Source organism: Topomyia yanbarensis, unplaced genomic scaffold, assembly GCF_030247195.1.
Source record: "Topomyia yanbarensis strain Yona2022 unplaced genomic scaffold, ASM3024719v1 HiC_scaffold_146, whole genome shotgun sequence".
NCBI lineage: Eukaryota > Metazoa > Arthropoda > Insecta > Diptera > Culicidae > Topomyia > Topomyia yanbarensis.
In genome coordinates this window covers 57,174-71,353 of record NW_026683323.1, presented here as the reverse complement: position 1 = coordinate 71,353, position 14,180 = coordinate 57,174, and the positions used below count along the sequence as shown (strand labels likewise).

General features: G+C 41.2%; 1 protein-coding gene across 1 annotated transcript in view; it reads left to right on the top strand.

Moving 5' to 3' along the window:
- Positions 1 to 5,128: 5,128 nt before the first annotated feature.
- The window catches only part of LOC131694772 (centaurin-gamma-1A-like), a 53,008-nt gene continuing 43,956 nt past the window's right edge, over positions 5,129 to 14,180 (top strand). Inside the window, exon 1 of the mRNA XM_058983273.1 lies at positions 5,129 to 5,374. Within this exon, the coding sequence (XP_058839256.1) occupies positions 5,267 to 5,374 (108 nt within the window). The 5' untranslated portion in view covers positions 5,129 to 5,266. The remainder of the gene's footprint in view (positions 5,375 to 14,180) is intronic.

Genomic DNA, 14,180 nt, shown 5'->3' with positions numbered 1-14,180 from the left:
AATTTTCAAAGTTCTCACGTATACCCCCTTTCTGTTTCATAATTTCTTTGTAGGCAACTTGTTTAGCTTCATATGCATCAGAGCACTCTTTGTCCCACCAAGGATTAGGGGGTCGTCTATTTATTGTCATTCCAGGATTGCATTTCGTTTGGGCTTGTTCTGCTGCTTCAATAATTAAACCCGCTAAGAATTCATATTCTTCGGTAGGGGGTAGCTCTTCTGTCGAAGCAAGAGAAGTGGAAATTAATGTTTCGTATGTTTTCCAATCAATATTTCGTGTTAAGTCATAAGGAACATTAATTGAATTCGTAAGGCCTAACTCACTGTTAATTGAAACAACGATTGGCAAATGATCGCTACCGTGAGGATCAGGTACAACCTTCCACGTGCAATCTAACCGAAGTGATGTCGAGCACAGAGATAGATCTAATGCACTTGGACGTGCAGGAGGTCTGGGGATGCGTGTTGTTTCGCCAGTATTTAAAACTGTCATATTAAATTCGTCACAAACATTGTATATCAAAGAGGATCGATTATCATTGTAGAGGGAACCCCACAATACTCCGTGCGAGTTGAAGTCTCCCAGTATCAGACGCGGAGCAGCCATGGATTCCACTACCTCAAAAATTTGATGTTGTCCAATTTGAACTTTGGGAGGTAAATATATAGAAGCGATAGACATGTCTTTGCCTTTAATGTTCGTTTGGACAGCTACAGCCTCAATGCCCGCAAACAAGGGGATGTTAATTCTATAGAAAGAATAGCACTTTTTAATTCCTAGAAGCACTCCTCCATACGGGGTGTCTCGGTCTAGGCGAATAATGTTGAAATCATTTAAGTTGAAATTAATGTTTGAGGTAAGCCATGTTTCACATAGAGCAAAAGCATCGCATTTTAAATTATGCAGTAAAATTTTTAAGGAATCAATTTTAGGTATGATACTTCTGCAATTCCACTGTAAAACAGTGATGGAATCTTTCATTGGAGGAGGTGAATTACCCATTGAAAGATACAATCGCTGCAAGGATGGGCCATTGAGCAATCAGCTGCTCTAAAAATGTTCTAATTGTTGGGAGGAAAGCTGAAAGTATACTCTTTAGTGGTTCAGAAATATTGAATGCTTTAAAAATCCAATCAACAATTTCAGAAAATTTCAATAATCCTACCCCCGGCTGAGGCTCAGAGGAAGTCGAAATTTTATTATTTCCAGTAATGGTGTTCTGTTTGGATTGTACGTTCCCAAAACCGGGCGGAATTGATTTCGGTTTTGAATCGGAATTTTTCGGTTTTGGGCGCAGTTTATCTATTGGTGGAGAAATTTTAAGGCCCTTTCTTGGCAGCTTGGGAAAAGAAGACTGTTTTCTTTTTCTGGAATTTCCGGGTAAAACAAATGATGTACCTTCGCACGCTCCGTCAGAGTCAGACTGTTCCGAAAATAGAGATGTGTAAGTGTTTTCTAAGAAAATGGGTTTCGGGGTAGCATTTTTCAACATTTCTGCATAGGAGCGCTTAGACCTCTCCTTCAAGGATCGTTTAATTTTATCCTCACGCAATTTATAAATGGGGCATGCAGGGAGCTCATGTGAGTTTTCTCCGCACATTAAACATTTTTCTGAATTTTCATTGCATGTATCCTCTTGATGAGAACCCCCACATTTGCCACACCGTGCCTTATTGGAACAGTAAGTGGCTGTGTGGCCAAGCTGTTTGCAATTAAGGCAATTCATTACACGAGGAATAAAAAGGCGAACAGGGAGACGAATCTTATCGATAATGACATAGTTGGGCAGCGCAGAACCAGCGAAAGTCACTCGAAATGAGTCAGACAGTCGATAAACTTTTTTATCTCCTTCGTGTGATACTGAATGCAATTGCTTGCATTCAAGTATTTTTACGTCTTTAAGTATGGTGTCTTTGAAACGACCAACCCCATGCTTAATTATGTCATCAACAGTCAAACTCGATTCTGTGATGACCCCATCAATTTCAATTTCCTTTGAAGGAATATACGCTCTATACTCACGCGTAAAAAGCTCGCAAGAAGCAATTGCATTGGCTTGTTTGAGACTACCAACGACAATGCGTATTTTATCTTTATTGACTTTGACGATCTCTTTTACATCCGAGAATCGCGAAGTCAAATCTTTAGAAATTTGAATAATATTTAGCGCCTTTACTTTACGCCTAATAAATACAATCCATGGTCCCGTTGACGACTCTGGGTAAATTTTAATTCTAGTCGGATTTACATTTTCAGCATAAGGCTTAGGGGGAGGGTCTGTTACTCGTTCTCCCATCTCTTCATCCATTTTACCTAGCAAGAAAAACTATCACAAAAAGGAATGAAAAATATACCTGTTATACCTGTAGAACACACCTCATGTGTTACGTTGTAAACTCGGTGCCCGTTGTTTGACAATGTGACACTTGCTGTCCTTCTTCGTCGCGTTGCTTCTTCAGTAGAGAAATAGGCCTACCTGCAACACTTCAAAACTCTCTCCGGTTAAGCTGCTCGTCGGTATCACCACCACAAGCGCGCTCTCTCCGTTTCCACCGCCGCGGTAAACAAATGTGGCTACCTGTGTCGATGCGGCACTTTTCGGTGCTACTTGTTTTCCTTATTCGCCGTACCACTTCTGCGGTAGACGAATAGAGCAAATGGGTCTACCTGTGACGCTTCCCCTCTCGTCGATTAGAATTGCCCGACGACACCAATACAATATATTTTTTCTGTGTGTACAGGCACGATCACTGTCGATTTCTGCCACCGCGGTAGGCAAATTCGTCTACCCGCGGTTTGCTGTCAAAACACCGAGGATGCCGTTGACCACGCCTCCGACGTATCAACTGTCGACTCACACTTAACAAACTGGTCTCTCTCTCTCTCTCCCACAAAAACGCATACAGCGTCTCGCACTCCGTCACTCTCTCGAGAACAAAACCTTCCACCTGGAGGCACAACCGTCTCGGCCGGTTGCAAAAACTGTTATATGTTCTTATTCCTATTGTCACGATTTGGCGTAACCACCTTCTTGTAAGTCGACAGTCCGGCTCATTTTTAAGCTCGATGCACGGTTGTAGACGACAGAAAGAGCTGGACACTCTTTTCGTCTGTTTGCGGCCTCCGGCTATCGATTATCACCCGATTTGATCTTCCTGGCTTTCTTTTAACGATTCCCGAACGCTTTTAACGATTTGGTGACTGCTGATTGTGCCACAACCAACAATTTCGCCAACGTTGCGCGCGAGTTTTCGAGATGCACGAGCAAAATTTAGATCCTTGCTCCTATTGCTTCGCAGCTATTTTTACAACTGAAGAGCAAATGTGAAAATTAAAAAAAATATAGGCATGAAATAAAAATGAGGAGTGTCTACTCAAACCCCCAACTAATGAGATGAAAAAGCGACCATCTACCCTATGCAAATTCTGTTTGGCTACGCCACCGATGTTCGCGATCGTTAAAGCAGTTGGCATAGATTTGTTTAGCAGAAATCCGCGCGCTCGGATGCCTATGTTCGCATTTAACGAGCGGAATTCAATTATCCTACATTGTTGGAGACAAATGATCCACTGCAATTTGCGTGCATATGCCTGCATAGAATGCGAGCTTGGAGTTTTCTGAATGGTCCAGAGGTAGCTGACCTGAAAGCAGAACAGCGGTCGTCACTATTTCTGGCGTTAGCGTTCTGTGTATCGCTCGACCAAACTGGGTTGTGCAGGTAGTGTCTCCTTAACGAGCTGCGATTGGGGGAGAATAGTTGCATTGTTTTTTTTAATCAGGAAGTTTACTTGACTTGTTGAAAATAACATCGTTCAAAATCATAAATCATCTTTCTTCGTTCTGGTTCCTGCATGCTATTGAAAAATGTTCTAATGACCGCTCGTTCGAGTTTTTAATCAGTAGACTCACCACAAATGAAGAAGGAAAACTGCAACTGCCATCGATTGATTGCATAACCCGCAGTTGACTAGTAAGCAAATTACGACCATTGCTTTCCCTTTTGGTCCATCGTATTCGCACTGCCTATGTAATACGAAACGACTTGCAAATAACCATTTGCCCTATTTTCGCCCAGAACTGTCCCACTTGTCAGTGTCTGACGTTTGCCATAGGAAATCGATAGTCTTTCTACTGCTGCTCCTCTTCGTTATGCAAAACTGATCACATCACATCTATTGACAGTCACAGTTTTTTTTCTCTCTTACACAACATTGTTTGAACAGTTTGTACCACTCTGAAAGAAGATCCTTACAGCTAAGTAAATACTGAATGTTTATCCTCTGTCTGTTCTATGCCAGGTTTTACTGACTGTCGTATTCCGTTCGACCGCAGTTTCATTATTATTTATGACTGCGCTCATCCTGGCACGCTATTCTTATTTTGAAAACTAAACCCAATTTTTCATTTAATAATACTTAATTAGACCGAACGGTCACTTGGCACACTGAATGGATACCCTTTATTTTAAAACGTGCTTGTCCGGATCCAAAGTGGGTGCCAACAGTAAACAAATGGGTCACCGGCAGTTAGTTTTTTTATTACTTTACGATGTTGTTGATTGTTTTACGACCACCGGTGTCTCGGGTTTGCTTCCAGTAACGACTTACCCCTCGCTCTCAGCGTACCTTTTTGTCGTCGTACGCTGTTTTTTCTAATTTCAAAAACAGTCCGAAAAACCAGAACAAATCGCTTGACCACGTTCTCGTCAGCCCTTGTCAAAGCGAAAAACTTCAAGCATCCTGTTTCTTAATTTCCCTTTCATCCATCATAGGATGGATGCTGTGGAAACATAAAAAAACACATCAAAACATAATATAACTTTGATTAACTACACGACGGTTTACATAGGTGCTCCTTACTCTTGGACGCGCTTGGCACAAGGTACAAGGTTGAGTGAAAAATACTGAACGTGTGACACGTTGAGATTGACACTTGAAAAGAAGTGTTAATGAAACTTGTTTCCCTTTGTCATTGTCCGAGGATTTTTCCCTATTCGTCTCTAATGAAATTATACCAAAGTCATCTTGTTCCTTCATTAACACCTTGGTCCATTTTTTTCGGGAGGGAAAAACCCGTTTCCCGAAATCCAAATCCGTTTCGTTCAGTTGCCTAAAATTATTTTTCCTTTCTTCCTCACAGATTCCTTTGTCAACAGCCAGGAGTGGACGATCTCACGATCCGTGCCAGACATTCGGCTGGGCATCGTTGGCAGTCTCAGTTCCGGCAAGTCGGCGCTGGTTCACCGATATCTGACCGGATCCTACATGCAGGAAGAATCCCCCGAAGGTGGCCGCTTCAAGAAGGAAATTCAGGTCGACAACCAAAGCTACCTGCTACTGATACGAGACGAGGGAGGCCCACCAGAGATGCAGGTTAGTTAGCTGTAACGTGATTCTGTACTTACTCTGAAATATCCTTGACCACTTCAGAGCATCAGTTAATTAGCACTTGATCACTGATTGACTTTCACACTGTGCACTAGAGTATCAAGTGTCACCACTTCAACGCCCCCGGAGGCATATTGATGTCATCGTCACGGTTAGAAAAAAAAAAAAAAAAGTAAACGCTTTGTGGTGCTCCAGTTTTTACGCTAAATATGCATATTTTCAAGCAGCGCACCCACACTCGTTCGTTCGAAGCAGGCCTCCGCATCTTCAAAGGTGTGCTTCCATCGGAGACGGGCTGCCTGGCGAGCGAAGTTAGGCGCCACTTGAGACCATAAGTCGTTTTAGCCTGCCGACGCCAGCAGTTCTTTGTGGTGAAAACAATTGAAATTATTCACTGGCCTAGGGTTCGACTGAATTCCGACACCATCTCACCCAGGAGCACATCGGATCGGTGGCTACTCTGCTCGCCACCGATCCAAACGCCGAAAACCGGTTTTTTTAATGTTTCCAGTTCAGGAGCACCTTCGAGCGGCTCGCGTTGATAATTTATATTGGAAATTTTAATTAAATCGTGAGCTGCGACCTTTTGCTAAACGTATTCGGTTGATCTAATATTTATTACCATCGGAATTCGAGCGTTTACCGCTTTAGAATTTAGGTCACTCAACCCTCGTTACATCCCACGAGTCGACGGGCGGAACGAAGAACGCGGTTTCGAACTTCTAACATTTTCAACTTTGTTTACACCGCTTTATTCTTCCCGGGGGCAGACAAACAAGTGCGGAAGTAGAAAATGCGTTGATGGGCTGATTCCCGGAAGAACGGGCTGAACTGGAAATGGAAAGAACAAGTGAATCCAGCGAAGGTGGGGTCCACGCCCTTGGTAAACAAGCCAAATTAGCAACCGAGAACTTTTTTTCCATTTGCCAGAAATGTGGATTTGAGTTGCGGAGCGTTTTTTCTTCTTGAACAGGATCCATTATCGACAGCTATGTGAAGCTACCGGTTTTGGTACGGTGTAGTGTGCTGGTTGTATGGCTAATGGCGTCGAAACTTGATTCCAGCGGAGTTGGTGGAGGTTTTGACCTTCTAGCGTAGGATCGGTTCTAACACGCGTATGAGGAAAAGTAGTCTATAAAATCAAAAAATAAAGATGTTTAATTTTGGAGAACTTTTTTAATTCTTTTATTAAAAATAGCGGGTGTCCTCATGCGCACATTTTTGTGAAAAGCTTATCTATTTATTTATAGTTTCTAAGAAAATGAAGTCGAGCCATCAATCTGGCAGTGGTTTATAAAAAGTGTAATTAAGCGTTAACATGTTCGTTCACCCTTTTTAACCAGTAAATATGACACCTTAACGATGAAGTACTTTTGCAATGCTCTATCAGTTTGCTATCATAGGTAACATTTGCTATAAAAAACATTAAAATAATATTAATTCGAGAAATTTACCTTTCCACTTTGTCTCATCAGAATCTGGTACTTACTGAGCATAAGATTAATGCTAGTCCGAAATTGGACACGTTATAGATGCTCACAACCAAATATTTGCTCACTTGCAATTGGATTTTCACAACCCGAATACCCTTGGAAATGCCAGGAAAAAAAACACTTCCTCAAGTGGCATTCATAATGGATTGAACTTCTCCGTATTTCGGCAGGAATTTTTAATGTGGCCTGAGGTGGTACGCGGTGCTATGTCTGAGTTTGTTTTACCCACGACCTCATCCAAGTCACGTGGAGATTCAATCGTCGGAAGATACTCCTGAAACCTAGTCGCCAAGCCCTCTTCGTAGAGGTTCCAGTTCGTATATTTGGGGTTACGATATGTGACGATATCCAGTGAGACGTTTAAATGATCAAAAACGATGTACTTATGATCAGATAACAACGGTTAGAGCTCGTTTGTTACGTGCCAGTTTGCCAACTCATGCGTAATACTGTCAGAGTAGAGAGTTACATCTAACACCTCTGCCAGCACGTGCATATGTTGGACGATTTCCTATATTAAGTATGTGCCGATTTGTACTGCTTAAGTACTTCATCAATTCGGTTCCTCTCAAATTGATATCAGAGGTGTATTTGCATCACCGCCGAATATGAGAAGAAACCCATTTCTGCCACAATATAATACAACCCTTTTAAATCTTCAGAAGGAGCATGGTTCATTATGCGGCAAATATGCCGAACAATAGACGTATTTCTTGTTTATGTTATCAACCGCGGCAGACCAAATATCGCGAGTTGCGAGGTCGGATATAAGACATGCGGCAATAACATTATTCGCAAGTATACATGCACGAGACATTTCACGTGGATTTGTTATGCCATTTTTGTTGAAAGCTACGAAGATGAGGTTAAGTAGCTTTCCAACATATAAGTTTCCTTTATGTAAATACGCTATGGAAGCCTGCACGAGACGGAATAGATTCATAGTTGCTGTACGTTTATGCTGAAGATTAATTTGTGCTACCTCAACCAACTTTATCATCAGCACTTTTTGAGCAGCTATAAAATACCAAACACGTTGGCTTTTAATCACCTATAGCGAACCCCGAAATGGGTATTAGGGACATGAACATCATTTGAATCCCACGATTTGCGAAGAAACAAACGTCCATTGTGTCAGAGATTCGCGTAACACAGCAAGGGTAAGACCCAAGACACTCCGTGCGCGTCCTGCCAGCCATTCAGTCCAGGTCACGGAGAAGCACTTTGACGTGAGGACTCCTGTATTCAGTCGCCTCAGTCCAACTTCGAAACGTCGATGCATTTGAGCATGAAAGCCGACTGCATCAGCCAAAATCCCGAATATTTTGTTGCGACCAGTTTTGAGCCTACCAACCTAACTTATTCGAATATAGTTGGGTTTTGCGTTTCGAAAGGATCTCGTCAGTAACAGGGACCGTCTTGGCAAGCAGTTTAATACTAAACCTAAAACATAAGGCGTCTTGTGTGATCGTTTAAACAACTTGCTGGTTCCGATTGATGGCTCTAAAGCCAAGAAACTCTGGTTTGCTGGTGAGAAAACGAAATCGAAATCTTGGTTCGGGTTTGTGAACCGAACGCTTGTCACTATGCAAATTAAAAAATTTCATCAGTAGTATTGAAATTTAACCTTTTTTTTTATTTTTTAATGTCATATTAAAATATAATAAAAAATAAAATATAATTTCTCGGGAGACTCTGTAAACGCATTTTCCTTGAAGACTTTGTGAAATCAGTTGACGCTTTCCACTTCGTCGTATTTAAAGGCGACGGACGGAGCATTTTCCCGGAAGATTGTACATGCAGATAAACCGATATAAAAGCACCGAAAAGCTCGATTTTTAATAGATTTGATCGACAGTGGTACACATTATCGCCAGGTTGTTTTTCCGTTGCACTACCATAATGAAAACAAACTTTTCGTATCTAGCACACAGAAAAGAATCAACAGTGCGGCCCAACTAATACATAAACTTGAAAAATATTGCAATGCAATTTCAGGTATAAAAAATAAATTATTCCAAGTTGTTCAACTGATTGCAAAGATTTCATTTTCATCTGGACACAAAATTCGGCTCGGGACAATGCAATGTTTGATGTGAAACTAGTCATCGCCAGTTCTTAGCCTTCGCATGATTATTTCCCACGAGTGCAATACAGGGCGCTCTTCTTCTAACACCTGATGAGATTCCTTGATGTGTGTGCGATGTTTACGTTTGACTTGATCGGCTGAAAAAAGTTGAATGATTCGTTTTATAAATCATGCGTTGGCGTCCATGATAAGGGATACCTAGTAAGAATCGACGCAAATGGAATATAAGGTACTACATTTCAACCAGATTCTTTTGTGAATAGGTGAAATTTGGTACGCCCTGGGGGCGATAATTTAATCGTTGAGGTGAGAATAGATGCACGGAATAGAACATTTATTTTCATTCATGCTGAAATTAGAGATATTTCTGCTAAATAAGCATTATCGAGATGTTTATAAAACAGTACACTGATACTTTTTATGAGACAGGTTATAGATAATATAGCTTCATTTAAAAGTTGTTAAAAAATAGTGCGCCCCACTCCCTTATAGTGCCAAAATAGGCTCATTACCATATATCCCTGAAATCAGTTGGCGCCATACGTTTGAAGGCAACGTACGGAGTATCTATTAAGGATGCTGTACATCAAGACCAGTATACCGAGAAAATATTTTTTAAGAGCTGTGACCTGGTTCGTGATTTGTTGATTGCGGTATATATCATTAGATTTGAATCATCAATCCCAGTGCACATTCTTTTGGCCATTCGCTAATAACATCGGTAGCATTCAGCCATACATGGCGTAAAGATAGGTAATCACATTTGTGTTTTGCTATCCACTGGCTCGTCTTTAAAATTCGCAGTTCTCCCATAATTTCTTCCTCTATTCTAAAAGGCCTGTCTCTAGGCCTGTGCATAAATGAATATTCCTGAAAAGGAACCCAGCTGATGGTAAAATAAATGTCGAGCAAGATTCGCCATTGAAGACTATAACTTTCCGTAAAAAATCATACCGTTGAACTCATTCGAACCACACCTGATCATCTGTCGGATCAATTTCCTAACAATTCCAAAGATTTCAAAAAAAACTGATGTAGAAATTTTCAACCGTAACCGATATCTTCAAAGTTCGTCGAGGTAAGCACAAAATTATAATATCCTGTCTAAAGTAAGCAAATGACGTTACTAGCGACAAGTATTTTATGAAGGGCTATCGCATCTACATGCCGGCTCACAAAGTTAAGATCGACGGCGAGGTCACCGATTCGAACTTGTCACGTGGATCTACTGAGGCACGGGGTTGGCCATTTCAAGCATCCCTTGCTCCAATGAGCGAAGATTTTGAATGGCAATCGCACAGGACGGGATAAAATTCCATGCTCGATTAAACTAGTATCGAGTGACGTGTAATTACATCTCGTTCAAATAGGTTCGTCTACCATGTTTCGTCATCGAAGACTCGAACTTCTTGTAAAAATCATACCGTTGAACTCAGTCGAACCACACCCGATCTTACGAGATTACGAATAAAAACTGATGCAGAAATTTTCAACCGTAACAGATATCCCCAAAATTCGCCGAGATACGCTTGGAATTATGATACTCTGTCTAAAGTAAGCAAATCACGTTACCAGCGACAAGTATTTTATGAAGGACTACCACGTCTACATGCCTGTCCCCAATGTTAAGATCGACGGTGTGGTCACCAATTCGAGCTTGTCATGCGTGGATCTACTGAAGCATGAGATTGGCTGTATCGAGCACCTTTTGCTCCATGCGCGAAAAGTTTGCGAGTCTACCTGTTCGACTCTTTGTGTCGCGCATCGTGCAAGCAAATGGGAATTGTAGCAATAAGTCCCATTATGGCAAGTGTGTAGAAAGTTATTAGGATGACTTTTGCATTGTAAATACTGAAAAGTTTGCCTTTTGTGGGTAGAGTTCACATGATTTCTTAACAAGCTTAGTTCAAGTGTTCCCTTGAAAGACGCCTTTCACCACGACAAATGATTATGCTATCTTGGCACAGGCTCTTACGACGCTTTTGTGAGGCAGATGAAATTAATTAATAGCTAAAATTTTTCTCTTAGGAGATCAACAAATATAATATCTTGAGCTACAGGTCTTAAAAATTTAGAATTCCACCGAGCAGTTTTCTCCGGCTTCTGGGAACACCGAAAATTTTAAATGACTCAACATTTTAACCAGAGGTTAGTGCAGAACCAACAACTTTGTGTTATTGCGGAACTCCTCCCTACACTACTGAGACGAGCGATAAAGTACGCCATTATTTTTGGCATAGAAATGACATCCCTATTCCGATTTTTATTATAAAGCAAAACAAGATTTCTGCGCCACCCTGAGCTTGGTGTCCTTGGCGGAAGCCAATCGCACGTTAGTGGCCTGATCATAAGTTCATAGTTTTTAAATTCATTTTAATTCGTTTCATCCCGTAGTGGGAAAAAGATATTGCGATATTCATGCGGTTATTGGCGTCGGTTTGTCGACGGTTTATCGCGGGATACATCGATGAGATGTCTTTGTAATACTACCGCCAATAGAATGCGTAATGATAATGTAATTAACAAAAGTGAGAAATCTTCGACTCAATGGATTGTAAATTTTGCTAGAAAGATATGTAATAATTCTTTGTTGAATATTGTGAGCGACGTGTCGCCGGTTAACTACATAATGGGAACTTTAACCTTTTTAGATGATGAAGTTCTACGTTCCTGTCATGCAAACATAATAAACCTGGGACAGGCAGGCTCTAGCAGTGTCTGTTTCAATGATGCTGAAGGGTTGAACTGCCGAATAATAACTCAATGTGGAGCGTACTAGAGAGCAGTAGAAGTTTTCAGACAGTGACTGTCTGTTAGAGACTACGTACGAAATGTGATTTTTGAAAGTTATTTTCGTATCTCACATCACTTCTAGAATCTTCACTGATGCTAAGTTCCCGACCAGTTGAGTTCAAACTTGATGGGTTCTTTTTGCAGTGTACGATCTCCCAGAACATTTCTCAGTATTCAGAACCATTCTGTTGTTTGCACAATACCTGCTGAAAGTATTAAACTGTTTCTTCTCGTTTGGTATTTAATTTTGTTGGAGGTCCTAAGGTCATCTACATACGACAACCGTGGCCTGTTAAATTGATAGTTCACGTCGTTGAAATAAAGAATGAATAGATATGGTCCGACGTGACTTCCTTGCGGAATACCACCCATCACGACTAACTCGAAGAATTTGGAAACGGAGCAGCAGAGAGTAGACATTCCAAGGTAATTGTCGATGTTCTGTCGGGTGGACTGGAAAGATGAAGGCTGATTTCCATAGCTGATTAAAAATTGCGGTTGTCCTGTGACATTTTAAAAAGCTGACTGAGTGGCTCCACCAAACTGACCTTTTCCAAGATCACAGAGCGGACACCATCTACTCCGGAAGATGACGATGCTTCTAGCTTGTATGTTTCTGATGTAATATTCAAGTGCTTCACGCGAATTTCACTCACTGACTGTTCGAGTTGAGACTCGCTACTAGCAATCATGTCTAGTTTCTGCAAGGACAGAGTCTCATCGGCGGACACACTTGAAAACTTAGAAGCGAACGATTTGCAGATAGCTTGCGAATCATTCCCAATTTTACCATTCAAAATTAATTTAAGAAGGCAATTCATATCGGCCGATCCTTCATCATTTACTTCCATCAATCTTCGAGGCACTTCTATTTTTGTTCATGGACACGTCGATGCAAGAGAAGATTAGTTGAATTTCGTATTATCTGCGTTAGCTCGGAGATTCTAAAAATGTTTGTGAATAAATAAATACGAATACGTTGCGTGTGAGAAAATGTTCTTCATGGACACATCACGTATCGAAGAGTTCAGTGGCTTCAGTGTCATCCTACTGTTGTGTACCTCACAGAAACACTATTTCATCTTCACTAACCATCTAAGTGGGCTTTTTATTCATTGGAGGTCTATAACCACTCCCCGTGTTTTTCGAGGAATACACGAGAATCTCAGAGTGCTTTAGCAGGGAAATTCACTTGATCAGGATACGATTTTTTAATCAGCTTTTTGACCCGATTTTGTCAGCCTCATATGAAAGTTGATACTTGATAGTTTGATGGGCTCTCTCTATTTTTTTATCTTAGAGATCCGAAATATATATAAAAAATCAAACTATATAATCAGAAAGGGTTATACCCAAGTAACAATTGAAGTTTTATAGCACGCTACAAGTGCAATCTAAATTTTATGAGTGGCTATAAAACTATCATAAAGCCTCAATTGTTACTAGGCTATATCTAGGGACTAAAGAAGAAAATTTAAAGAGTTAGCCAAAAATTCACTAGTTTTAACTTTATCAGCCAAGTGGCTCGTAAAAAAGGTCTTCACTGTATACAGAATTATTCGAATTAGATTATTACAGACCACTAAGTTCAAACATTTTAATGAATTTTTCAAATTTTCTGACACGTAATCCAATTAAAGTAAATCTATTAATCATTAAATAACAACTCTTTCGCAAAATTATCGCAGTTCCCCCAGGACGTTCCCCTGATGTCTGCTGTTGACAACCTAGAATACGTGAAAATTACGAGTTCCGCATGCATTACTTTGTCAATCATCGAGCAAAAATTCGTCTCTGCAAACAGAAACAGCAGGACAAATATCCCATCTCTTTACCCACAACCGGAAACCCGGCAAGGAAGTTTGCAACACACGCTCGCCGAGAACGATCGGTCGGTCGGTGCCACGAACGGATATCCAAGTCGCCCCGGGGGTAGAAGTCATTAGCAGTAGGGGACCCTGGTGCATGTTTTATCTACATGTATAGTGACAAAGCAAAAGGTGAGGGTGAAATTACTGCCATCCAACCCCGCAGGCAGGTAACTGCGCCTAGACGAAGACGACAAGTCAGCTCAGCAGTTAGTGTTCCTCCTACTACCAGCGTGCAAGTTGAGAAACACTTGAGACTTACACACCACAGGGCACCCCTGCCTGTTGGCGCGTTATTATATGGGAACGTCACCTACTACGCAAGGACATTTGCAATGAATGTCGGTACCACCTTCCGGAATGTGCCAATTTTAGGCGGCGGCGGCTGAGTTGTTTCATGTGGTAAGGAAGGAGGAGGTCGACTTTTTCAATCAGTTTTAATCACACTTCAGAGGGTTGTCGAAGTAGGGTGCCTTTATCGGGGATTCAGTGCATGACAGCTTGACGGCGGTACGGCAACTGTCGGTGAGATTAGATTTCAATTCAAT